The 26,828-nt window shown below is 47.6% G+C and overlaps 2 protein-coding genes across 4 annotated transcripts in view; both read left to right on the forward strand.

Annotated features, from left to right (window-relative positions):
• Window positions 1-7,917, forward strand: part of ST18 (ST18 C2H2C-type zinc finger transcription factor) — a 41,776-nt gene extending 33,859 nt beyond the window's left edge. The window contains exons 14-18 of the mRNA XM_081116414.1: window positions 241-462; window positions 1,935-2,023; window positions 2,482-2,585; window positions 3,488-3,631; window positions 5,455-7,917. Of these exons, the coding sequence (XP_080972540.1) occupies window positions 241-462; window positions 1,935-2,023; window positions 2,482-2,585; window positions 3,488-3,631; window positions 5,455-5,595 (700 nt within the window). The 3' untranslated portion in view covers window positions 5,596-7,917. The remainder of the gene's footprint in view (window positions 1-240; window positions 463-1,934; window positions 2,024-2,481; window positions 2,586-3,487; window positions 3,632-5,454) is intronic.
• A 17,598-nt stretch (window positions 7,918-25,515) lies between these two features.
• The window catches only part of SPIDR (scaffold protein involved in DNA repair), a 78,119-nt gene continuing 76,806 nt past the window's right edge, over window positions 25,516-26,828 (forward strand). For all 3 annotated transcript variants that reach the window (XM_081116862.1, XM_081116863.1, XM_081116864.1), the window contains exon 1: window positions 25,516-25,622. In XM_081116862.1, coding sequence (XP_080972988.1) covers window positions 25,560-25,622 — 63 coding nt within the window. In that variant the 5' untranslated portion in view covers window positions 25,516-25,559. The remainder of the gene's footprint in view (window positions 25,623-26,828) is intronic.

Here is a 26,828-nt window from a genome sequence, read left to right on the forward strand (position 1 = left end):
CGAAGGTCGCAGGAGGTAACGCGTGAAAATCGCTTAACCCGGAGCCCGTGGGCCGTGGCTTCTGCTGGCCCATCGCCGTTGGGCCGGTCGCCGCGGCCTCTTCTAAAACTCAACAGCGTCCCCCGTTTGCCTTCCGGAGAGCGTGGAACCGCCCCTCCCTTCTTTCTTGCTGGGCTACCGCATGTCCCGTGAGGTCTCCCTTCTCCCCCAGCTGGTGACATCTCCGCTGTGTCTCTCTAGATGTCCTGTGATAGGGTGTGACGGCCAAGGTCACATATCAGGTAAATACACGTCCCATCGCACAGCTTCCGGCTGTCCCCTGGCTGCCAAGAGACAGAAGGAGAATCCTCTCCACGGGGGCCCCCTCTCCTGGAAACTGAACAAACAGGAGCTGCCACACTGCCCGCTGCCCGGCTGCAATGGGCTGGGCCACGTCAATAACGTTTTTGTCACCCACAGAAGGTAACCTCTGTTCTCTCTCTGTGGGGGGTGTTGCGATGATTTGTCACCTGGGTTGTCTGGTGGGCGGGGAGAGCCCTCCTCGGGGTCGTAAATTATAGCATTTAGGTGGGATGGCAGTGAATCTCGTCCGGGGGGTAGCTGACTCGTTCGAAGAATAAAACACATTTTCTCTATTTCTGAAAATTTATGACACAGTTTGCAAGTGTTCTAGAAACAGGGCATTTGTCTCTCGTATTCTAAACTATTGCGTATGCGGTTACTTTTCAGTGGCTCTGTCTTTTAATGGTTCACGTTCGTTCCAAGTGGTCACATCTACGCTATTGTGCTCTGTAGCTGTGAACTTTCGCTTGACGTGTTTACACCGTTCCCTTCCTCTCCTGAGCTGGCTCAATTTCAGGCCAAATTGTAGTCGTTTTTCTGCTGGGAAGATGTGACTCATCCCCAGCAGCCAGAAAGAAAATAACATGTAGGACACGTTGCAACTTTGCTTCAGAAATATTTTTTTTTTCCCACTTGGCCAAGTGTCCTAATCCTTGGATTGAAAATAATAGTTTTGTACGTGAATTAGAATCACATTTCTGTGGGAAAGTATTTTAAATGACTGACTGTGCTCATTTTAAATTTTATGTAAAAATCGCATCTCCAAAAATGCAACAGAATTACAAAAGAATTAATAGGTGCTTAACGGAACAAAACCATCTGAATCTGTACCAGGGAAAACAAGCTTTGTTCAATGTTACTGTTACAGTCTTGGTGCAACTTAAATACAACAGATACAGTAGCAAGAGCACAGCTGAGGAGTGAAACGTGTAAGGGGGTGTAAACCCGACTCGCTGCATCGCCCGGGCAGTGATTCTCTCTCAACACACTTACAGTGGTTCTTTTATTTTCCTTTCAAGGTAGAGCTTTTTTTAAAATGACAAATAATGTTTTAAAAGTTAAAGAATAAATTGGAAACTTTCCCATTCCCAAACTGCACGGGGAAGGAGGGTTATTATTTGGGGTTTGTGATCGTTTGAATCGCGTTGTGTAGATCAGACTATAGTGTGTACAAAGAAAGAACTAGATTCCGCTTTATTACTCATGGAATTTTGACTAATTTGGAACAATTCTGGTTAATAATATATATGCAATTTCATGTTTGCAGAAAATAAAGTAACCACTGCTAAAGAAAGGCACTCATATGAATGCAGAATAGAAATAATTTAATAAAATTAAGTGCCATCAGCAGTAGCTATTTGTATTTTGATTTAAAAAAAACAACAACAACCAACCACAAAACATTTTACATTATTTCAGGGCGTTTTGCTTTTGTTTTAATAGATATTGTTACTTTCTACAAAGGGACTGCGTGTTATAATGTAATTAGCAAGCAAGCAAACACTTAAATAGTAAGTAGTGAATAAAAGAATGGGAATTTTTATATGAAAGAATGCTTGTTTCACACATCAGTCTGATTCCTGTTTTTGCAGCTTATCGGGGTGCCCTTTAAACGCACAAGCTATCAAGAAGGGCAAGGTCTCGGAAGAACTGATGACCATCAAGCTCAAGGCCACTGGAGGTAGGAGCTCGGCCGGGCCACCGTCTCCGCAGGGGTCCCGGGGGCAGTTCCTCGCGGGCTCGACGCCAGATGACACTCTGTGAACTGTAATTTTAGCGCGCAATGAGGAAGATTTTCTCACGTTTGAACAAAAGCTATAATTTTTATCTCAAAACGATAGCTTGGTTTCCCCCCTTGCTTTTTAACAGGAATCTCCATCAGGGGAGATGACACTGAGCTTCCCGTGGGCTCCCAGGTGGGAGGGCCGGGGCGGAAAGGTGAAGGGACTGCGAAGCGCAGGTCGGCGGTGACAGCACCGTCCCGGGCGTGTCGCCTTGAATGTAGATTTGGGTAAAAATCCAGCATTTCCAACTCAAGTCTAATTTCCACTTCACGAGCCACAGACGGAAAGTAAAGCGATTGAGATCTGTGACAGTCTCGCGATTCGGTTTGAACCCGGGGCGCCTGGTCCTTTGCAGGTATAGAAAGTGACGACGAAATCAGGCATTTGGATGAAGAGATAAAGGAGCTGAACGAATCCAACCTTAAGATCGAAGCGGATATGATGAAGCTTCAGACGCAGGTAAAACCCACAAGGAAGCGACGGGCAGGTGTCTTCGTGCGAATCGCAGCCTTTCGTGGAGGCAAAGCATTGAACTGTCCCACCTGAGATAACAAAACACTCTGACCCCGGCCGGTTTGGCTCAGGGGTTAGAGCGTCAGCCCCCAGACTGAAGGGTCCCGGGTTCAATTCCGGCCCAGGGCACGTTCCTCGGTTGTGGGCTGGATCCCCGGCCCTGATCGGGACACGCGCGGGAGGCGGCCCATCAAGGCTTCTCTCTCTGTCTGTGTCCTTTCCACTCTCTCTGAAAAATACCGAAAAAAACATCCTCGGGTAAGGATCCAAAAAATACAATTTATTTATTCTTTTAAAAAGAGAAACTTGTGTTGGTAGCTGTGTTGAAAATGGACCAAAAGAGTAGCCTGTGGGGGGCAAAGCCGCCCTCGGGGCACGCATGGGAAGGCCGGCAGTCGCCCCGGTGGCTGGGCCCGGGGGCAGCGGTGAAGGTGGGGCCCTCATCCCGTCCCGGGTATTTCGAGGGGACGCCCGGTGGATCTGAAGTGAGAGAGGGGGAGCCGTCGGGGACGACCGGGAGGCCTGAGCAGTGACCCAGCTGCTACTGCCTGGGAAGGGAAGGGCTCTCGTGTACGGAGCGGGCTTGGGGAAACACACCGAGCCTGAGACACCATCGCAGAGCCGCCTGGCGACGCCGTGGAACCTGCCGTTAGGGGGAAAGTCGGGGCTGAGGTTATCAGTTCGGGAGTGTGGCTTCTAACACCAGAACCCGAGGACGGGTTCCTGTTTTGCAAAGAGAAGCCACAGGGAAGGCGTTCCTTGGCGTTCGGGATCCGCTGTTGCACCTCCCTCAAAGGGAAACAGTCCTGCACGCCTTTCAAACCCTGCTTCTTGCATTTCCATGTCAGATCACGTCTATGGAGAGCAACTTGAAGACGATAGAGGCGGAAAACAAACTCATAGAGCAGAACAATGAGAGCCTGCTGAAGGAGCTGGCGGGCCTCAGCCAAGCCCTCATCTCGAGCCTCGCCGACATCCAGCTCCCACAGATGGTAAGTCCAGGCCGAGGCCGGGCCGTGGCCGCGCATCCGGCGTGTCTGCAGAGTCTGTCGGTCACCAGCTGGGCTGCCAGACAGAAGTGCAAGCTTTTTTATTTTTATTTATTTTTATTTTATTTTATTTTTTATTTCATAGAGAGGAAGGGGGGAGAGAGAGAGAAACATCGATGAGAAAGTCCTTGATCGGCTGCCTCCGGCACACCCCCCACTGGGGATGGAGCCCGCATCCCGGGCCTGAGCCCTGGTGGGTGACTGAACCGTGACCTGGTTCAGGGGCCGATGCTCGGCGGCTGAGCCACGCAGGCTGGGCCGGACCTTTGAGGAGGCCCGCCAGCGGTCACGGAGGCATCGTGCCCCCTCGTGTCTGACTTGCAATAACCTCCCTCGCTGGGAGATACGTACACTTTAATTACATTAAGCCAAGGGTTTTTGATACCAGAGGAGTCACTTAAAGAGGAAGGTTTATTTGAAACTGTTTGTTTGATAATGTAATATGAAGGCCGGAGGCCAAAACTCCCCGGCTAAAATTTTTTTTCCAAATAGAAAGCTTACGTGGCTTACGGCCCCTGAGGCCCAGCCGCCTGCGTCACGCAGCCGGTTAAGGGTCGCAGAAAGGGTTTAGCCGGATGCTTTCTTCGTGCTGGGTGCGAAGGGGAACTTATGTTCTCTTCGTACAGAATAAACAGCCCGGACGCAGGCGAGGCATTCTCATTTCCAAAGTCTGAACGCGTAGTTGAAGTATGGCAGCTACTTAAAATGTATAGAGAATTCGTTTCCTTTACATTTTCATAAGTATAATAAACATTTAAAAGAGGGGCTGCATCGTCGAATGCTTTTAATTTCCTTGCTGTGTACATTTTCAGACCAAGTTTTCTAAAGCTGCAGATTTTATAGAGAGAATGTTTTAAAGAAGCAGCAATTTAATAAAGAAATAGGATTGGTTTTCTGAAAACAGCAAGTCCCTCAATTTCCCCAGCTTCCCAGCATGGAGCTCTGGTCTTCACCAATTCCAGATCTATCTCTTGCAATAAAAAAAAGTCGATAATGTAACACTACAAAACACAAAGAAAAATAAATGTTACTTCGTGGCCAGTATTGAGGTAATTACTGAACATTATGTAATATTATTTGTTCATGTTTGTCTAAGTCAAACTTTAAATTTATATTCCTTAACGTTTTTTCCTTACCAGGGCCCCTAAAGTAATCATTGCCACACGAGATAACTTGTCCTTAGTGTAGTTACCGTATAAGCTACACTAGTGGTGACTTTTAGGGCTGATCACCCTAAACTTTCACAAAAGCACCAAGGACATTCCTGTTCTATAGTTGAACAAGTTCCACCAGGCAGCGGGTGGTGAGCGGCCTGCTCGGGCCTCGGGTTCCCTGACCCAGCCCAGCGCCGGCCCAGGAAGCCTCTGGGTCACACCCGCCTCTCCCCAGCCTCGCGGGCTCGCCCTCCCGCGGACGGCGGGCCTGTTCCACGCCGAGCACACGCAGCTGAAGCTGAGACCGCATCTCAGGCGTAGTAGGGCAGCTTTGAAGGGTCCATCTCAGCAGCCAGGCAGCTACCTCACGTGGCTCCACACTGGCCACGAAACACTGTACAATCCCATCAGTCCCAGACATCGAGTAAAGCTCGAGCAGACGGGTCCCAGTGCACTGAGTCTCTCTCCACCTCCCCAGACTCCAGCAGCCACATGCCCCCTCACCTCCCTTCCCAGACTCCGGGGTCCCTGAGATGCTTGGGGGTCCCTGGGGCCTCTCTTTGCCTCAGCCTGAATCCCTGTGATTGCTCCATGTGTTTTGTCTTCACTCAGGGGCCCATCAGTGAGCAGAACTTTGAAGCCTATGTAAATACACTCACAGACATGTACAGCAACCTGGAGCGGGACTATTCCCCGGAATGCAAAGCTCTGCTGGAAAGTATCAAACAGGCGGTGAAGGGCATCCACGTGTAGGACCAACGCGTTGCCGGGCGACAGAATCACCACCAGCAGCAGGACCAGCGCATCTGCTCGGGGCTCCTGTCCTGCCGAGGCACAGAGGTGGCCGTATTTACAATTGCAACATTGCACTAATTTTCCCCGCAGCCGACATAAAAAGGAAAGGAAAAACTATAATAGACTCTTTGGATTAAAAGCAATGCTGTCAAATATTAGATTTTATTTATTTTCATATGTTTTCCTTTTATTTCTTCATTGCACTCTTTTGAATTTTTTTCTTTGTAAAGTATATGTAAATTAATGTGACATTTTAATATTTTATTCATTTCTAATCAAAGAGTTTTTTATCTTTTAACTGCATTTTGAAGTCTGCCATATTTTTACAAGCGTGTTTATTTTCCAATAGAATTTAAATAGAAATGCTATTCTCAAATCACATATCTTGCTGGGTTTCAATGAGAAAACAACAAAAAAGGAAAAAGTAGGAAGGAAATCTTTGTCTAAGGACTGCACTATGCTCCAGTTTGATTTTGATTGCACACTTTCCCCCTTTCACTAGCTTTTGTATTTATAAGTATTTATAAGGTGAGACGCGTGGAGGGAAGAGGATAAATGGCGCCCACTAGTGGGCAGTGCGCTCACGGACGCACAGGTGCGGAAAGAGCCTGCTCAGAATTTGTTAGCAATAATTTAAATATAGAAATCAGCAAAGTACTCGACTTGGCTGTATGGTTTTGGTAAACATGAATTATTTATTCAAAACGTTTTAAAGAAACCTACGCTTTTTTTAGTGGTGCAGATTTGTCTGTTTGTTTTTCAAGTCATATCAGATAGTTGGCAACTCTTAGAGATCCTGAGACGAGAAATGAGACTCGATGTGACCAGCCAGGCTTTCCTGCCATATGTTGGTACAATATACAAGTGACAATATTGATGTAGATTTGTACTTAGCAAATACAAACACATCCAAATGGAAAATTTTGTAGATACCATATCCCCTGAAATAGCATTTATCTTACTTGGTTGACTGGAAAGGAATGGGAAATACAGGAACACATACGGAAAAACGTTACTCGATCTGAGTCATTACCCTGAACACAGGTGACATCCTCTCACCATCTTTAGGCAACAGTAACACTTTCAATTTGATTAGTATCTTTCTGTAGAACTACAAGTGCTACAAAGTATACACACTCAGCACACAGGCCCACACCCACGTTCTACCCACTCACGTCCACTCAGACACGCCTAAAATTGAGCCCGAAAACCTTGAATTTCTGGATGGATCAGAGCTTAGTAGTTGCTATAGTAAAGGCAATGTCTATTTCAGGGATTGTAAAGTAGTTAAGCATTGTTTCAAAAGTTTTTTTATATTTATTTTTTTTAAGAAAAGGTATAGACAACCAGCTAAACTGCCTTTTTGGTGTGCACACACGACCGCGTGTGCAGTGTGCCTCCCTGTAAACGGACACTTGAACTTCGCGTGGGCTTGATTTCCTGTTCTGTAACAGAAGTGTTTATTTTCTATTAGCCTCATGGGTATGTAGATCGGATGTGATGGCACTCACAGGCTTGACGTAGTCCACTGTTATTACTGTTACCTGCACAAATTAAGAGTGATATCAACAGTAATTCCACTTCCATGCCACTGTGGTCCTTGTTATGTATTAAGTGGGGCTTATCTTTGGTTTGGGGTTCATTTGAACCCTTGAATTTAGTTTAGTGAAAATGAGATGTATGTTCTTAGGTAGAAATGGTGTTTATTTAAAAATCAATTTATAAAGAAGAGCTACCATATGTGCTGTCTATTATAAATGGGACACCAAACAAAATTTTCTATTAAAGTTATGTACTTGCCAACAGTTTGCTATAGAGTACTTGATAGATGCGTACAAATGGGTTCACTTATTACAAAGACAAGATTTTAATTTGCTAAATATTTTAACAACTTTGTTATATATTTTATTTAATTTAAGAGAAATGTCTTACCAACCTATGTATTTATTGCTATAATTTACTGTGACTTTGGGTTAATTTATTTGTGTTTGCATAGTTTGAGCGTATGTTTTATGAAGCATATTTGTATTTATTTGCCTCCTTTGTACTTGATGTGTTTTGTAACGTGCACTGAATTTGTTTCCTTTCAACTATGTTGATCTATGATACTGTAAATTGGGTCTTTTATAAACAACAAAGGAACAATGATGTATGCTTTTTTTTTAATTTCAAGTAGTTCATTTGTATACTGTTTCTTCAAACAATTAATATTTCTTACATCAAAGCAACAAAATTGTGTCCAGTGCTGTACCTTTGCTGTATGGTAGGAAATAAAAATTGATAATGAGTTTTGCTGTGATTGTTTTCAGGCTACGATAAAGAAACTATTTTCACTAACCCATGAAAAGTGTTGGGGCCTTTAGACACAAAACTAAAATACTTCCATGATACGCAGTTAGACAGACAGGAGCAGAGCAAGGACGGTGGGCCAGGTACAGAAGGTCACCAGGGCAGAAAGCACCAGGTGCCTAACAAAGGACAATTGTAGGGTGGGATGCCCGCCCCCCTCCCGTGGCCTTTCCTCCCCTAGTAGATCACTGGTCATGAGGCTTGGACCCTCCCCTGACCTTTCCTCCCTGCAGAGAACATCTAGGCCTCAGTTGTATCTCAGCTCCAGGCCCAGAAAACATCAAAACCAGCCACAGCTGCCCTCGGGACCAGCTGCACTGGATAACGACCCCCTTGCCTGGTGCTGACCCATCAATCAGTGGAGACCAGGACCCCGAAAGGACACACCTGGAAAGCAGCTGAATATTATCATAATGAGACCTTTCCCTGGGGCCTCCCCTAAGATCTCCTCCCTTAAAACCATTAGGACAGGACCCAGAGCTCTCCCTCCTGGGAGCCCTTCCATGCCTTTCCCTCCCCTCCCCCAGGCAGGTCACCTTGACCTTCCTCACTCCCAAGCTCCAAGGGCCCTTCCTTTGCCTCTGTAACTTGTTCCTAAGCCCGTATCTTCTAGGAATCACTTCTTCCACCTCTGTGGTTTTATAAATCAATGTTCTCTTATAGCTGGAGTCTTGACTCTGGATTCTTTCCCAGCCAGAACCCCAGTACCGAGGTTGCTGAACCCAGGTCCGGTCCGACCCCGCTGGTCCAACACCCGGTGCTGATCCCGCCGCCCACAACATAATGGTGCCTCAACTCGGATTGTGACTCCGATCATTTCATCACCGGTAAGCGGCCGTCCTCGCCACCTTGGCTTGCAGGACCTGACTGACTGCCCTTTCCTCCCTGCCCCTGTTCCTTCTGCCCTGGGGCTCTCTCTCCCTCTCTCCCCCCCTGTGGATTGCTGCACTGCGTGGGCGCCGGTCGAGCATTTAAAAACCGTTAGGGTGCCTGCTGCTAGACTTTTCCACTTAAATGTGTATTATCGCCTATAAACGTAGTCAGTCACTTTCCTTCTGGGTGGTTCCCTGCTGCCGTCTGAAATGAAGTGCAGATTAGACGGGTGGGCTAGATGTTTGGAACTCAGAATGGCTCTTCCGGGGTCAGATGCCCTAATAATGTTTTCAAGAATCAAACTTTTAACCACTGGAAATGGTTGTAAATATTTATCCCCATAGTTACTTGAGATAATTTGCAAGTATTGTGTCTCAGCAAAACCCTGAGGACCACCCAGCTGGTGTGGCTCAGTGGTTGAGCATCAACTCATAAACCACAAGGTCGGGGTTCGATTCCCGGTCAGGGCCCATGCCCGGGTTGTGGGCTTGATCCCCAGTCGGGGGCGTGCAGGAGGCAGCCGATCAATGCCTGTCTCTCATCGCTGATGTTTCTCTCTCTCTCTCCCTCTCCCCTCCTCTCTCTGAAATCAATAAAGACATATTTTGAAAAACAAACAAACCCACGAAACCCTGAGGACCGAAAGCCCCCATAGCCACCCCGCTGGCGGTGCCCAGGCCACAGTGTGCCGTCTCCTCTGACTGCCCTGACTCTCGGATGATTCCCATTAACATGAGTTTACTATTCCAGGAAATTCTTGCCCAGGAAGCAAAACTGAACCTACCTTCATCATTGGTTCCAGGAACTTTCTAATAGTACATTGATCTGAACTCCCGGGAATGACTCAATGTACTCTCGGAGCAAATGTCCCTCCTCGGGACCACATGCTCTCAAATGATTGTTTTCTCTTAGAGACTCACTTTGAACCCCAAGCTGTGCTGTGTGCATCTCTTCTAAACTGTTATGTGGTGAACTTGCCTAATTCTAATCACATTCGAAGGCCTCCTCAGGGCAGACCTCCCAGACCACAGGGGTGTCCCACCTTCGCCTGCCTCTCTCCCCAGACGTGGAGACCCTCTCAGGGTGAACTTAGTTCCCTGTATCAGCAAATTACCGGGGCCGTGTTCTGTGGGGGCAGCAGTCGGCAGACCCGGGTAATTCCTGCACGCAGCTGTGAATATGTATCTGTATCCTCGGTTTTCAGTAAGCAGAAAGGCCTACTTCTGAATCATCGAAAACCCAGTAGCTTAACTCTAAATATTTCCAACAGCCGTCTTGGATGCTTCTGTGAACATACAGCTCAGGAACCACAGTGCTTTTCTCCTCCTTGCTTTTTGAGGGAGAAATCCTCAAAATACGAGAACATCTGAGAACCACGTTTATGTTTATATGTTCAGATAAGGAAACAAAGTGGCTAATGACACGACAAGACCCATGAACATAGCAAAAATGCTTGCACAACCCTAAAATCTACTCATTTTAGGGGTTTTTTTGGTCTTTCATTTTTATAATTACCAACCTACAGAAACAAATTCTGTTTTAAAAGATTATTGTCATAGTTAGAATAATTTTTTTAGTACATGATCCTGAAATCAAAGCTGAGAGAACCTTTTAGAAATTAGAAAACCAAACATATCACATAGATTTCCCTTCCTTTAAGCAACAGTGACTTTTGGTTGTCAGGGAAACCTCGGTTTGTTGTTATCATGGGAGGAGGGCATCGCTTCCTGAAGGGGAGAGGCAGTGGGGGAGTTATTTATGGTTGGTGAGCTCTGGTTTAAGACAGATGTTTCTATGGTGGTGCCCATGAGAACTGGGTGAGGTTGATTATACAATAGCTTACAACCGGTGGACATGGGTTAAGAGGCGACAGATCCGGAGGGAGTCTTGGGAGAGTAAACAGCTGTTCGGAGCTATCTATTGAAAGTTGACTGCTCTGATATTCATTCATGTGGAATTTGGGCAAGATCCTGAAATGAATGATAAAGTTATTTGCAGTCTTATCTTCCCAGGCAGGATTTTCTGGGATGATAAAGTCATATGGATAAAGACATTATAATAGTTAAGTCATCATATTAATTTATATGGTAGGCTGTGTGAGGTAAATCATGTCTCCTCTCTAAGGTAAGCTTGCAGAGATTTTACTGTGGACTTGAGGAATGCTGAGGCCTTTGAGCTGACAGGACTGGCTTCTGGAAAGACATGGGAACCAAGTAGCCAAGGTCAGCAGGAGTTCCTAGGCATGGGGACAGACCACGCTCTCAAAACCTGGCAATAACAACAGCATCCGTGTGGACACCTCTATCAAAGGCTCCTTTACTGAGTGTGATGGGAAGGGGCCAATTAGGAAGCATACGCAATGTCCTTACCCTTAGCAGATAGACACCTGCTCCTTGAATGCAGCAAAATTGGTGAGTAGAGGGCTGGGGCATAAACCAAAGGGGAGATATCCAGTGTAAACCAAACACAGCCAAATGCCGAGCATGTGTGATCTTAAAAAAGTCTCTCACCACCAGGCTGATATTTATTTATTTTAACTAAAGACTCAAAAAAGGTAAATAACTTGTCCAAGATCATCCAGCTGGCTAATGGAATAGCTAGAATTTAGTTTGTCTAAATCCAAATATCATGGTTCGCCTACTACTTTATACTGACCCTGATCCTCGATTGGGAAAATTCCAGACCTGGTGGGAGATGAGGTAGATGGTGGAGATGAAGTCAGGAAGACCAGCTGGGTGACTATTGCCAAGGCAGAAAAGATGGTGGGGGCCTGAACAAGGGAAATTGTATGGAAAACTAGGGGGAAGGCCAAGTTCAAGGAGACATTCAAAGAGTAGAATTATTAAACTTCTAGATTAGCTAAGAAAATTGATACCTTTGTTTCATTTGTACATTCAATATCCAGGATTTTTTTTTTACCCCAAGTGAACAAAAACCCTGAAGTTTAGCTGGCAATCTAATACTGGAGACGACTTCCACAGTGTGCTGAGCAGGCCACAGTGAGGCCCAGGGGTCAGCTCTATAATCTGCAAGAGATATGACAGCTTCAGAGGAATAGGAGGGAAACAAATTTGGCAAATGCTCCCTGTAGACAGGGAGCATATAAGTCTTCCCCATTGGCCAAGGTGGCATGGAAGGAGGTTCTTACGCTGCAAAATGAATGGACAGGGTCCCAGTTTGCCAAAAACTACCAAGATAATTGGATAGAGAGAAAAAAAGCCCTCCCCTTCCTATCACTGTAAGAATTGGGGGCTTGAGCAGGAAGGAGAGATGGTCTTGAGACCAGAGTCCACCATTCTCCCAGGTTGTGGCACCTGAATAAACCTCTTTCCTTTGGCACCAGCACCTGTTTCACGAAGTTGGTTTTCATTGCAGCAGGCAGCCAAATCTGCCTTTCGGTTATGAGATGTTTGGTATAGAACTAAAAACATCTGTGCATCTGTATAAATACAGTGTGTGTTTTGTGTGTGTGTGTGTGTGTGTGTTTCTAAACTTTCCATCTAAATGTTTTGGCACTAAGTAAACAGAGGCTGGAAAATATTACAGCCTGACTCATGTTAGCTAACATTATATAGGTTTAGAAAAGCAAATTGGCCAACACGCAGGTTTTCAAAACTGCTATTCAATAATCCAATGCTAATTCCTCCACTGCAAGTACATTTGGATCCGGCATTAAACGACAAGTAAATCAACTTTTCAATGGCCTTTGTTAGCCTCTTCCTGCGACTGAATTATACACACTTCCCACGATGCTCTTAATTTCAAAGCTCATTTCCTGTCACTGTGCATATCATTTTCCTGAACGATTCTGAGGCCGTTTCTGTGTTTGATTCCTCCGACACCTGATTTAGCTAGGGCGCACGGAGCGAGAAAAGCTTACATCACATACAGATAAAGTGATTTACTCTTTAGTAAAAGGGTTGCTTTACAAGACCCTTGGAGAAAGACTCATTAAAATGGGGTGGGATTTATATGTATTTCATAGACCGTGATGACAGTGACATAGTTTCATCACCTTTCAATAGCTCATTTTAATTTTGTTTTTCTTCTACTTCCCTTGCTCTAATAAGTCTTCTCCAGCCAAGCCTACACAATGTTCTATTTGAAAATTAGTCCAATGTGTTCTCTGATATAATTTGGTCAAAAGCCTTAGTTAGTAGATTTATAATCAATTGATATCCACTCTATTTTGTAGACCCAAAACAATTTCTCCTAATAATGTCCTTTAATGGTTCTTAAAATGTTTGAAGGCTTTTTTCTAAAAATACCCATAATGAAATTTACTTTTATTAGCTTTGGGGAAATCCAAAGAAGTGATCAGACAAATATATAACCTACAGCCATAGTGTCCCGTTACTCCCAAGGATCACCAAACAAACATCGCCTCACTGTTCAGCTTCCTGGGGGACAATCGGGATGTCCTCTCCAGACGGAAGGAAGGGCCGCTCCCCCTCTGTGCTCTCTCACCTGGAACTGTGGGGACAACTCAGCTGGTAGAGCTTTCGAGGGAAGTGTCACAGAGAGCCCGGTGGAAAGAGCGAGTTCCAGGAAGCGGCTCACTCAGAAAACGCCTGACCCTGAATCCGCTGGGATGTGTTCTAATCAGTTTGTCCTGCTGGCTTTGGCACGTTCATCGGGAATTTTAAACATATTTTGGGTATAACACTGAAGACTCTATTGCACTGATTTTCCACCTCTCCGACAGTCTGGGCTCCTTATCCTAGCCCAGCCCTGTGGGGCAGGGATGCTGGAAAATTCAGATGACGCCTGACACAGAGAAGCCCCAGCTTCCAAGGAAAGTCTCAAAACTAGAGCCGGAGACCACCCAGAGGAAGGTCCGGATTCCAGAGAGGAGTGAGGACCAGGCAAAACCCGCCAGACAGAAAGGCACAGATGAGCCAAACAAAGGTGTATTAATCTATCATTAGCTTATTTTATAAACCTCCTATTTTTGTGTGCCTCGTTCTGAAGCATTTTTTCCTACAGGTAATTTATCCGCCAACGTTTTTCTGCCACACCTTCATTTCTTTGGCATGCTAGGCGATTTTTGCAAGAAAATATTAAATTAATAGAAAATGAATTGACTTAGAAAGGTGATGAAATATGTTAATGTGGATGATACATAATTCAAAAACCAACTCAGTATAATTCAATTTGATTTCTTAACAAGCTATATTTATATTATTTCAAAATCTTAGTGTATTTCAAGGCTCAAGGTCATAAAGTCTGGGGGAAACTACTTTAAACTTTTTCCCAAATGTAAATACTTTCAGAGGACAAGATCACACACACACACACACACACACACACACAGAAAGAGAACCATGGTTCCATATATAGATATGTAGATGTGGAAAGAAAGAGACAGACAGACAGAGACAGAGAGACAGAGACAGAGAGACAGAGAGGTGACATTGATATCAAACAGGTTAGAAATAACACTGAATTAAATTCAGTTAATGTATATTCTAGTCTTGAGTCTGCAGCTAACATTGGATAAGCTACTTTCTCTGGCTTAACTCCCTACAACAATAAAATAAGAGGTTGGATTGGGTGATCTCGTGGGTATCTTTTTCTTCTAAAAACATTAAAATTCTCCTGAAACGGTTTCAACCCCTGCAGCCATCTAGTTGTTATCCTATGATCTCTTGTATTTTCCCCTAAGACGCTCCTTTTTAACACGAACGCTGATAACAGAAGCCGATAGCACTGATAGCGGAAGTCATCTGGTCCACGATCCCGTTTATAATGGATCCGTCGGATCAAAATGAAATTTAAAAGGCTAGAGTTTGCTTTCAAAAAACACCACATTGAAACGAAAGAAATTCCATGTTCATCAAGGAAAGTGTCCTGGAACTAGTAAATTTATTTAATCTAATAATTCCACATTAACATCATTTTCTACTTGGGGCTGAGCCACACGAACACTTATTAACGCAGAGCAGATCGAATCGGCGTCTTCGTTGTAGATTTTCAGCCACTTCTCTGCGGTGCCCTGAGGGAAGTCACTGTGGCAACGACAGACCACGCGAGACTCCCCCCAGGAGGCTGTAACCGCTTCAGAGACAGGACACTTGTGTCCTTGCTGCTGCGGTGCTGTTTCCCTCCACGGCCCGGTGCTCGGCGACCTGGCCACGCGCTGCCTTTTGTTAGATGACTGGGCCGGCGAGGGACAGTGCCCTGGCGCCCGCCACGGGGCACAGGCCTTCCTCCGCTCCCGCTGTCCCTGCTCCGCGCTCTGCCAGCCAGGCCGGGCAGGAAGCCTGGCGCCACCCGCCGGGGAGCCCGGGCACTTCCCTTCGCCCCCTGGGCCCTCGCTCGGCCTGGCCCTCACCCGGCACGGCCAAGGCCGCCATCTGCCTGGGGGCTGTTGTGAGATCACGTAGCACCAGGGCTCCCCGAGGGCAGGGCTGGTGTCCTCAGCCCCCGAGGTGGGCACCTGTGGCCTCGGGAAATGTCGCCTCCCTCCCTCCCCTCCCTTCCAGCTCTGAGACTCAACCAGATTTCTAGATACACTTATTTGTAATGGAAAAGAGAAAAACCACGTTGCTTTACCAGCGTCTTAATTCAATTCCGCGCATTTCTTACTCCCGGAACGTCTCGAATGGGAGAATGGGTCTGAAAGTCTTTCAGCGCTTCTCCAAACTGCCGTTCGGCGCCTGGGGAATTATTAGCGGCATCTAATTATAGGAGGACAGTCTGCTTGTAGATTTTTTCCTGGCAGTGGCTACGGTGATTTTAGTCCACTTTGTATCATTAAAAAAAAATAAAAAATGTTTCATCCTTGTATGCTATTGTCAAGCTGCTCAATTTCTTTTATAGTTAAAAAAAAAACCTTTCAGTCGCATCATGGCAGAGACTTTGGGGCATTTTCTTTTTACCTTTACTCATTCACATAAGGAAGTCCCAATTTTTCTTTAATAATAATAAAAATTTGCATCATTTTCATGGAATTTTACAGATGCTTCGGCTCTTTTAGATTTTAGGGTGTTTTGTTTTTTTCGCCAATACATTTTGAACTTTTTTTTTTTTCCTATAAACAGCATCAAAATAAAAAGCTGGGATTTCTGGCTTAAATATTGATGTGTGAATTTTTCTGTTTTTTTTTAAATTTTATTTTGTGGAATGAATAACAATTATGAAATTAACCACTAGCAATGAATTACAAAGGAGTAAAATAAGATTTTAAAATCAGAGATTGTGGTTCATCCTCTCGACCAAACATAATATTCCCGAAGTTGTTTTCCCGGATTTATGCCGCAAGGGCTCCCCGATGAGCTCCTCCCCGAGGAGGGTAAGCTCGTGCAGCAACGATTCCTACAGGTGGCGGCTGTGAGAACTGCACTCCCACTCGTGTCCCCCCACCTCGCACTGTTACGGCATCTCATCCGCCCAGCACATAATTATAGTTATCAAACACCTGCTGCTTTATTCAGGCTCCAAGAGCATTAAATGTCACCTTTCGTTGACGTCTTCCAGATACACGCCTCTGGCTCTGATGGAAGCCTCAGCCTCAGCCTCAGCCTAGCACATGCCTGGTGCTTATACTTGACTAACGGGCACTTCAGACCCACAAATCCCAAGCACAGTCCTTATGCATAAGCCCCTGGAGATATTGCCCCACCAGGTTTTCTCACTTCACCATGTGGCAGCTCCTTCCACTCAAGTACTAAACCTAAAGCAAGGGAGAGCGTGAATGCCTGCCCGCCAGTCATGCCCACGTTCCGTCTAAACAGACATGGGGTCAGCCCACTTTTCTTCTTGGCTGGACAACTAAGGAGCTTCTGTTTTTGACGAACACACTCCATTCTCTCATATCCAACATGATCGTGATAGAGCATAAATCAGGTCATTTCACCACTGAGCCTCGCAGTTCGAAAAAAATGAAGTTATTAATGTTGGGGTTTTTAAGTTATTTTTTATGTTTAAAAATATATCTTTATTGATTTCAGAGAGAGGGAGGGAGAGGGAGAGAGAGAGAAACATCAGTGGTGAGAGTCACTGATCGGCTGCCTCCTGCTCGCCCCCTGCTGGGGGTCAAGGAGCCTGCAACCCGGGCCTGTGCCCTGACTGGGAACCAAGCGCGATCTCCTGGTTCGTGGGTCGACGCTCAACCCCTGAGCCATGCCGCCGGGGCAAACAATAATTTTATAAAAAACTGCAGCACAAGACCAGTTTCTTCAGGGCTGTTTTCCTCCCTCCGTGGACTCCTAGAGCTCGTGATGCTTCTGCAGTGACATTCCCCACCTTCCAACACATTGTCGTCTCCATGGCTTGTCTGCTCCTCGGCTCCAAGCAACGTGAAGCCAGGAACCTCACCCCCCTCCCCGCGTCCCTAGACAGTGCCCGGCAAAGGGCACTTGAGGCGAGTTTGTTCGGGGAGGGGAGTTTCCTCCAGCTGAGGGTTTAGAGAGCTGGGCCTCGCAGCCGCGGCCATCCTGCGGGATTACTCCCGACCACCGACTGGGACGCTGGGAACTGCATTTCAGGCAAAAGCTTTTGATTCAAGCAGACCTCGCTGGCAAAACCCCTCCTGTCACCAGCTGCAAGTGTTGCCAGGGTGCAAAAACGAGCCAGGCCCCTTCCAGCTTTCAGAGTTCAGTAAACATCAGGACTCGCGTGTTTAAAACGGAAGCAAACTCCTTCAAATGGCCTTAAATTGCGCTGCAGTGAGGATGAAGGGGGCTGCTGATCCGAGCGCTGGCAGGGCACGCAGGATTTCTCGGCCCTTCGACCGGTACTTAAACGGGCCGAGGGCCCTACAATGGAAACGACCACGTCGTTATCCCGTCGCCATCCCTCCTTCCACAGGTGAGGAAACTGAGACTGCGGGAGGGCCGGTGATCAGTGAATCCGCAGCTGGTCGGTGGGTGAGATGGACCAGCACAAACACCCCCTCGGCTCCTGCTGAGACCGAGCCACGGCTGGCAGTGCAGAGACTCAGAGCTCGTCCAAGCCTGGCCGCTGAGAGAGCCACTAATAACCTGCGAGCACGAGATGCCATGATCCAAACTGCAGGAAGAATGGAGGTCATGCTCAAGGTCAAGCAGAGGCGGGAAAGCAGGGGGGTATGGAGACCGCTAGATAGACCCTGGGCCAAGAGGAGACCTGAGACGGACAACGGAGTGTTGTGTTTAGGGGACACGTGGGTAGACCGCCCGAGAGAGCATTTTATGGAAATTACTTGTTTGATAAACTGCTTTCTAAATAGGTTAAGGATTCGTAATCCTTGTTGTGCTTTGTTGCACTTATTCTGCAAGTCTCCTTCCCCGTTTCCCTCTGGGTAAGACATTAGAAGATGGTGGAGTTAGCGTGTTTGTCCCCAACAAGCAGAGCCCCCGTTTCTCCCCCCAGCGGCGTGGCTCAGTGGTTGGGCATCGACCCATGAACCAGGAGGTCAGGGTTCGATTCCCGGTCAGGGCACAGGCCCGGGTTGTGGGCTCGATGCCCAGCAGGGGGCGTGCAGGAGGCAGCCGATCCATGACTCTCATCATTGATGTTTCTCTCTCGCTCCCTCTCCCTTCCTCTCTCTGAAATCAGTAAAAACATATTTTAAAAAAGGTGTGAGCCCTTCTATCTGCCTCAGAGAAGGCAGCAAAGAGACCTGAATACACCGGGTGGAGCACGTCCACCCTTGGGAGGACTGTGCAGCCGTGGAACACGGAGGTGGGGCTGCCTGGGGTGTGGCGTCGCCCCAAGAACACACACGCTGCTCGGTGGAGAGCGGAAGGCAGGGAACGACCTGTGCACACCCCTGTGCCCACTGACACAAACAGCTGCCGGGAACCTTCTCTAGGGGGAAGCGGGGCACAGCCCTGTCGCCCAGTCGGCTGCACTGTTCAGGTCTTGCCAACACAATGGATTTCTGGAATTTTCTGGTTAAAATCAAGTGTAAAAGCATGCTTCCTATACCAATTATTTTTGTATTATGGACAAAAAGTAAATCTCTACCGGATTTTCTTGACTTGTGGAGATAAAGTTAGAGCGAGATAACTTTGAGAAGATGTGCCTTTTATTTATTATTTATTTTTTTCAAACACTTCATTAAATTTATTGGGGCGACAATGGTTAATAGGAACCTAGAGGTTTCAGGTGTGCGTTTCTGAGTTACAAGATCTGTATATCGCTCTGCGTGCCCTCCACCCAAAGCCATATCTTCTCCTGTCTCCGTATATCAAGGCCCCCTTTGCCCCTTCCCCCCACCCTTCCCTCTGACGTGCCTTTTGAAGTGGGGAGACCCGCAGCCGCAGGAGCCCAGGCTGGCTGGGCCCTGGCGTGGGGAGCACACGGCGTCCCCCGAACAGCTCCCGGCTGCCGTCAGGCCAGGAGGCAGCGGGCCCAGCGGGGCGCAGCCAGCGATTCGCAGGTACGGTTCGTAACAGCGACTTTCAGCCCGTGTGTCCCGAGAATTTTTAAAACATGTGATACCTGATTCTTTAGTCGGTGGCACCAACGTCTTTTCCCTTAGATTGTCCAATAAAAAAATGACAACAGCCGACCCAACAACAGCCGTCCAGTGTGAGTGAATCGAAATGATTCCCTTTTTTTCCCCCTGTTGGATCGGCAAAAAAACGTATTTTTTGGTGCCCTGAGGAATTTTAGTCATTAGCTTATGTGCCGTGAGATGAACAGGCTGAGAATGGCTGGTTTGTAAGAATTCGGCGCAGCTGCTGTGCCTTTTGATCCGCTACGTCTGTGGCTGCTTCGCTTTCTTACATCCTATAGTCACGTCCTTCCTTCTATTCATTTGGCCTTAACAGGTCAGTAAGACAAACGGCAAGCAGACTTTTCCACCAAGGAGGAGTTGGAACGACATCAAAATTTTAACCTCAGTCTCCTTTCCCTTCATTCCTTCCTCTCCCCGCCCCCCACTTATCAAAATAATTTGAGGTTTTACTGGTATATTTTGTTTTTGTTTTGAAAATTACTTAGGCTCCTGAAAAGAGTGATCTAGCAATTAAATAACTGATTATTTTAAAGATTAGTTGAGGACTGCTTGGGTACCATAATTTTATTGTAAACATATTATCCAAAATCTACAGGAAAAATCAGGAACGAACCTGAAGCGGTGGGAATGTTGTTACGAGAGATCTCCTAACGAGGGCCGAATGTGCCCCCTTTTAAAAGGAGAAAATAACCTTCAGCTCCTTTAAATGTAGAGTTTGGCATTTTACTAAATTTCATAGGGAGAAAATGTAATGAGTCGATAAACCCAATTTGGAGGCCGGTTATTGTCACATAAATTAATTTGCCTGCTAAGTGATCAGATGCACATCCACCTTTCCCCCACCATCTGCCTCACAACAAAGTTGGCATTGGGCTCCTGCGAGGGCCAACTGTAGAAATGCCATTACTTAAGGGCTTAATATCCACCAGGTCGTGCTAAGTCCCAATTTCCAAGGTACTGTACTTGCTGGCTGACCAGGTAAAAAAGAGTTTGGAATTCCCTTTTTTTTTTCTTTCAAAAAATTATATGCAAAAAGTAGTATGCCTTGAGGCATTTCTTTTTCTTGGGCTTTTGTCCCAACGAGCAGCGTCACCGTGTGACCTTGGGCTCCTGCCTGGCAGGCCACCCCCATTCAGTGGGGAGATGGCAGGCCACGTCCGCATGGCTCGGTTTTGATTTGTCTCTCCAAACACTTGTGATCTGTGAAATCTCCCCTGACTGTCACGCACTGAGCGGTCCCATCCCATTTCTCTGTGCAATCAGGCACCTGGCCGGCTCCGCCAAGCACAGTGCTGGGCAGGGAGGGGTGTGCCGGAGCCAGGGTTTCGCTCCAGCCAAGTTCCAAATATGACCCTAATGCAATCCAAAGGCCAAGACAGTCCCGGTCAAGATCTTCACACAATCCTCGTCTGCATGGAGAAGGGAAAATATGCACAGTGGGGAAAACACAGCAGCTATAAAATAACTGTTTTTAATATTGAAAGGTTTTGAAAAGTCAGAGACCAAACACAGAGTCACAAGTAATGGCCTTTGGAAAGGAGCTAAGCTATAGCACCCAGTGGTAGGTACTGCTTTTCCTGGTTTTATTTTTCTTTGCGTTTTCATTTGAGCTGGAATCAGGCTGGCACCGTGTAGCCGTCAGCCCGTCCTGCGCCATATAACGTCTACCGTTTATGCGTCACTGTAACGATACGGTGTCGGTTTCTTGTTGGATAAATCACTTTTTCTGGAAATACGTGACACGTAAATAATGGCAATTACTGAAAGAGCAGTTGATAATTATGTAACTTGAACAAATAGTGGGCAGTATATTTTGACCTCGGATTTTCACAAATATATTGTTAATCTGCTAGAAGTTTTGAGGGTGTATTACGTTAAATATGCAAAACCAGATACGATGTGGAGGGAGATGGTCCGTGTCCACGGGGCTTCGTGTCTAACTCTAGCAGAAAATTCAGACAAGTAGAAAATAATCTACTCCGGGGCGTGATGGAGGAAAATATTACATTAGGTACACGGGAGGGACAGGGTGAGGGCGTCGTGGGAGACCTCTCAGGGCCAGGGCCGGGATCTCCAAGCAGGAGGCCCGCGTGAGTGGAGGGCACCGCAGAGAGGCCCCGGGAGCCCCCGGCTCCAGCGAGGAACGTGACTCGTGAGCGTGCTGAGGACTGAGATTCGTTCCCCAAGGGTTTCAGGCGTCAGGCAGAGGACTTTGGAACCTGTGTCGTGGGGAACCATGGAAGAATTTGGGCAGAAGAATAACATGATGGATCAGGTCTGAGTTTTATTTAGAAAACTCATATATTCCAACAACATTGCCCCAAATACACTGGCACGGGGTGAAACTGGAGGCGTGGAAACCAGACTGGGGGCTGCCGTGGGTTGAGCCACGCAGGAGGGGAGAGGTCAGAACTAGGCGGCAACACCGGGAGTAGAAAGAAGGGCGGGTTTAAGGCAATGAGTGGAGACGATCCACAGCAACTGGTGAAGACGACAGCGGTGAGGAACGGCGATGTCCAAGGCGAGTCCCGCGTGCCTGTAAACGGCAACTCGCTCCACCAGTGCGGCATGAACTCCGTTCCCCGCACAAGCTGGAAACCGGCGAGAGGCGTTTATGCATCTTCCTGAGGGGCAGACGACGGACCGTACGGATGGGAAATAATGAGATTGTGCTGTTAGCGCAGCTCGGAGATGAAACAGAAGGAAAGTGACAGGAATCTTATCAAGTATTATTTATGGATCAGCCATCTGGAAAAGCAGTTTGGGAAACAAGATAAAAAAAACTGCTTACGGGTGAGGGCATGAGGCGAGTGGGCTCAAGCTTTAGTTTTTTAATTGGGTTAAAAAGCAGCGAAAAGGCAGGAGAAACATTGAAACGGGCTAAACAGGCCTCCTCTTCGGGGCGGCGGCAGTGAGAGGGACCTGGGGGTTAGCTGGGAAAAGGATCCTAGTAAATTTTTACTAAAATAGGTGATCATTAGGCCTAATACAAATTCCCACTTTACTTCTGCAGTTTAAAATTAAGAACCTTGTTGGGCCAGTTCCCTCTTTTAATTTTGCTTCAGCTGTAATAATTAAGTGCACTGAAGGTGTCAGAGAGACCCAAGTGAAATTATTCAAAGAGGATATGTTTTAGTTTCAAAACTTTGGTTGATTTTTAATAGAAAGAAACATTAAATAAGTCAAATACAAATCAGAGGGTTGCCAAGTTTCACACTGTATTATTCTGTCATATTCAGATATAATGCAGACACCTTGACAAACCTGATCAGCAGAAAGGAGCATTTGAGGCCATTTTATAAAAGATTAATGCATAGCTTTATGTCTCCCTTACATATATAAAAGTACTCTATTGTAAAATAAATTATCCATCTACCATCTCAGGTGATCTTTTTAAAACAAACAAACAAAAACCCCCCCACAAATAACGGCATTCCTCTGTCCATGCCCTGGAACGGCTTCCCAGCTCCTCGGAATAACCGCCAAAGTTCCTAAAAACACAGCCCTGATGACTGGTCCTCACAGAGGAGCCCAGGTGTCCTCTTGTTAATACAAATAATGTCACAGAACACTGACATCCGACAAGGCTATTCCCAGGCCGTGGTCCGTCAAGACAAGAACAAGACCCTTCACCAGCGGTCACCAGCACGGTCCCATCAACCTGTCAAACCGCAAAGTGACCAAACACCACCCTCTCATGGCGAGGACAAGTAACTGCAGCGTTTTTGCTCCTGGTCCTGTAAGACAAGATTTATGGAGAGAGTCAGGGCACTGCCCCAGCTTCCTGACCGCATCCGTCCCCAGCGAAGCCCCACTTGTTTGAACCCGCCTCCGAAATCCTGTAACACAAGCCCCAATCCTATCGTCTTTCCTCCCCACAGCCTCTCACGGAGACGCCCATGGTTTCCAGGGCGTGCACCCCCCCCCCCGCGGCAAGGGCCTGCCTATCCAGCTTCCTCAGCCACAGGCGTGCTGTTTCCCCAATACAACGTGGGGCATACACCAGGCCGCAGGCCTAGTTCAGGGAGTCAAGGAAGCCACACATATCAGGCTGCCCTGCCCCAGTGTCATTCTGGCCAGGTGGCACCCCAGGCGCCACATGCACCTGCTCTGGCACAACCAGCTGGCACACAGTCGATGCAGAGGCCACACCTGCACAAGACCACTTCGTCACGAATGGGAGACACAGCTACCTCCTCCAACTCACAGGAACACAGAAAGTCAAACCGAGTGGGGAGACATTGAATATGCCTCCAATGAAGGAACAAGTAAAAATCCCCAAGAAAAGCTCCAATGAAACAAATATAATTTCCTGAGAAAGAATGAAAAGAAATAGTCAAAAGGACTCTCAATAAAGAGTGGAATAGACAGACTCAGAACTTCAACAGAGTTAGAAGAGATAACAGTAAACAATCCGAGTGGAAGAAAACAATAACAGATGAAAAATACATTAGGAGGAATGGATCAGCACTCTAGAAGACAGAATAGTGGGAATCGCCCGCTCAGAGCAGCAAAATAAAAAAAAAGAAATTTAATACTACAAGGCCATAGTAATCAAAACAGCATGGCACTGGCATAAAAACAGGCATATAGAACAGAATAGAGAGCCCAGAAATAAACCAATGCCTTTAGAGTCAATATTTGACAAGAAAGGCAAAAACATACAATGGGGTAAGATAGTCTATTCAATAAATCGTGTTGGGGAAATTGGACAGATATGTATACAAAAAAATGAAACTAAACCACCTATTACATTACACACAAGAATAAACTCAAAATGTTTTAAAGATGTAAATATTGGACTAAAAAAAACCAAAAAAACCCCCATACAAATCCTAGCAGAAAACATAGGCAGTAAAATCACAGACATTTCTTGTAGCAATGTGTTTTCTGATTTCTCTCCTCGGGCATGGGAAACAAAAGAAAAAATAAGTAAGTGGGACTACATCAAATTAAACAGTTTTTGCACAGGAAAGGAAACCAACAAACAAAATGAAAACTCAGCCCACTGAACAGGAGAGTACATTTGCCAATACGTCTGATAAGGGCTAAATATTTATAAAGAACTTACAAAAATCACCACCAAAACAACAAACAATCCAATTAAAATATGGGCAAAGGACCTGAATAGACACTTCTCCAAAGAGGACACACAGATGCCAAGAGAGGTATGAAAAGATCCTCAAGGCCACTAATCATCAGAGAGATGAAAATAAAACCCCAGTGAGGAATCACCTCACACCTGTCAGAGTGGCTAAAATCAGTCAACCAGCAAACAACAAGTGTTGACAAGCACGTGGGGAAAAGGGCACCCTCGTGCCCTGCTGGTGGGAATGCAGGATGGTGCAGCCACTGTGGAAACAGTGTGGAGGTTCCTCATCAGTTAGAAATGGAGCTGCCATTTATACTTTGGGGGGATTATTCTTTTGATATGAGAGGAATATGAAATACTCCTCCTATTGTGCCGTTTGTCTTTTACTTTGCTTATTGCACTTTTGCCCCGCATAAATTAAGGATTTTATGTAGTCGATTTTATCAGTCTCTTCTCTTATGAGCAATGAATTTTGAGTCATAATTAGAAAGATCCCCCCCAGTCGAAGATTACAAATGGGTTTGCCCAGGTTTTACTCTAATACCTTCACAGTTCCATTTTTTTCACATTAAAACCGCGGATTCACTTGCAGCCCGGTGTACCCTTAACTGCTAGGCTAGGGAGGGACATTGAACTCGCAGCCTCCGCGGGCTTTCATTTTAATTTAATGTCAACTGCTGCCTAACAAAAGAGGCCAGGTACGTGCTTCATTTGAAAAACACCACTTGGGGGGCTGACCCCACGGCGCCAGCCCAGCAATTCCCCCAGCAGGCGCCGGTGATGGCCGGGGCGGCCTGCCGAGGGCGCTCTGCAGGACCCCGGGCCCCGGGGAGGAAGCCGCGCCCGCCGCGCTGCACCCGCCAGGACTCGGCGCAGCTGGCGCCCGCACCTGCCGCCCAGGGGCCCGCCCGGCCCACGTGGCCCACCTGTGCCCAGAGAACTGCCAGCCGCAGAGAAGCCCCGCCCCACGCCCGAGTGCCCTCCAATCGCAGCGCACGCTAGGACGCACAGGGCCCGTTGGGGCGGTGCGTCCAGAGAAGCCCCGCCCCCGACAGCCCGCCCGCCAATTGGACGGTGCGTCCAGAGAAGCCCTGCCCCCGACAGCCCGCCCGCCAATGGCAGCGCTCAGGGCGGCGCGCGGCGCAGGGACGAAGCGCGGGGATGCCCGGGGCCCGAGCGGCGCCCTCGGAGATGCCCGGCGGCGGCGGCGCTCGCGGCCCGAAGGTGAGGGATCCGGGGTCTCCCGCGGTCGCCCGGGGACCCCGCGGGCCCGAGCTTTCCGCTCGGCTTCCCGCCCTCCCTCGGGGCGCGCGGGGGCCCGGGCCGGGCGGGGCGAGTCGTGGGGGCCGCGCCGGTGGGGCCCGGGCGGGGGCGGCCCGGGGGAGCGGCGCCCACGCGGGGAGGCGGGGTCGGGGAGGCGCCCACGCGGGGAGGCGGGGGCGGGGAGGGGCCCGCGGGGCGCAGCCGCGGGGACGGAGGGGCGGGGCGGGGCGGGGCGGGGGGTTGGGTCCGGAGCGGCGCGGGAGGCGGACCTGCCTCGCGGGGACCGGGGGTGGACTTGTCCTTTTTCTTTGCCTCGCGTAACGCACCAGGACTCGGCTTTCCGTCGGCGCTTTTTCCTTAAATATGTTTTTATTGATTTGAGAGGGAGCGGGAGAGAGAGAAGCATCAGTGACGAGCGCCGCGGGCCGGCCGCCTCCTGCGCGCCCCCTGCTGGCCATCGGCCCGCAGCCCGGGCTGTGACCTGATCGGGATTCGAACCGGGGGCCGCTTGGTTCAGGGGCCACGTTCAACCGCTGAGCCCGGCCCGCAGGGCAGGAATAGAGTTTTTATTTAGTTTTGTTTGTATCTCTCATCCACATGGTAGTGAAATTATATATAATATTGAACCCAGCAGTGTTATTCGAAGACCTCCTGCCCTGGGTTGCATTTTTTTCTGTTTTATGGGTGTGCATTTGTGTGCTCGCTTTCTTTGTCTGTTGGAATGCTATTTTGCTCTTTTGTTTTTTTCCCCAATAATAACAACTTTGTACGGGATTTGGCTCTGATCTTTTTCTGTTAACTTATTTTACAGTTTTTGAGAATTTTGGGGAGGCAGGATTCGAGATAGCTTTTATAACTCCTGTTGCTCCCTGATTGTTTGCAAAACTGTGGCCTCTTATTTGTTATGTAAATAGTTCTTGGCTTTGCTTCCCTCCACCACTCAGTCTGGACTTTTTCTTAACTCCTGTCATCTCTGTGCTGCGGAGCAGACTCCCCTACCAGCAGTTCTCTCCTCCGTATTGGGCCCTTTTGGGGAAAGTGGTCCTAGCTGACTGGTTTTTGAGGATCCTAGACAGCCCCCACCCGTTTGGATCTTGGGTGCAGCCCTTGGTCTCACCCCCTTTCAGACGCCCTCCTCAGACGGCCTGCTGCACTTTCTGGTGACCG

The sequence above is a fragment of the Miniopterus schreibersii genome (assembly GCF_964146895.1).
Source record: "Miniopterus schreibersii genome assembly, chromosome: 17".
Lineage (NCBI taxonomy): Eukaryota > Metazoa > Chordata > Mammalia > Chiroptera > Miniopteridae > Miniopterus > Miniopterus schreibersii.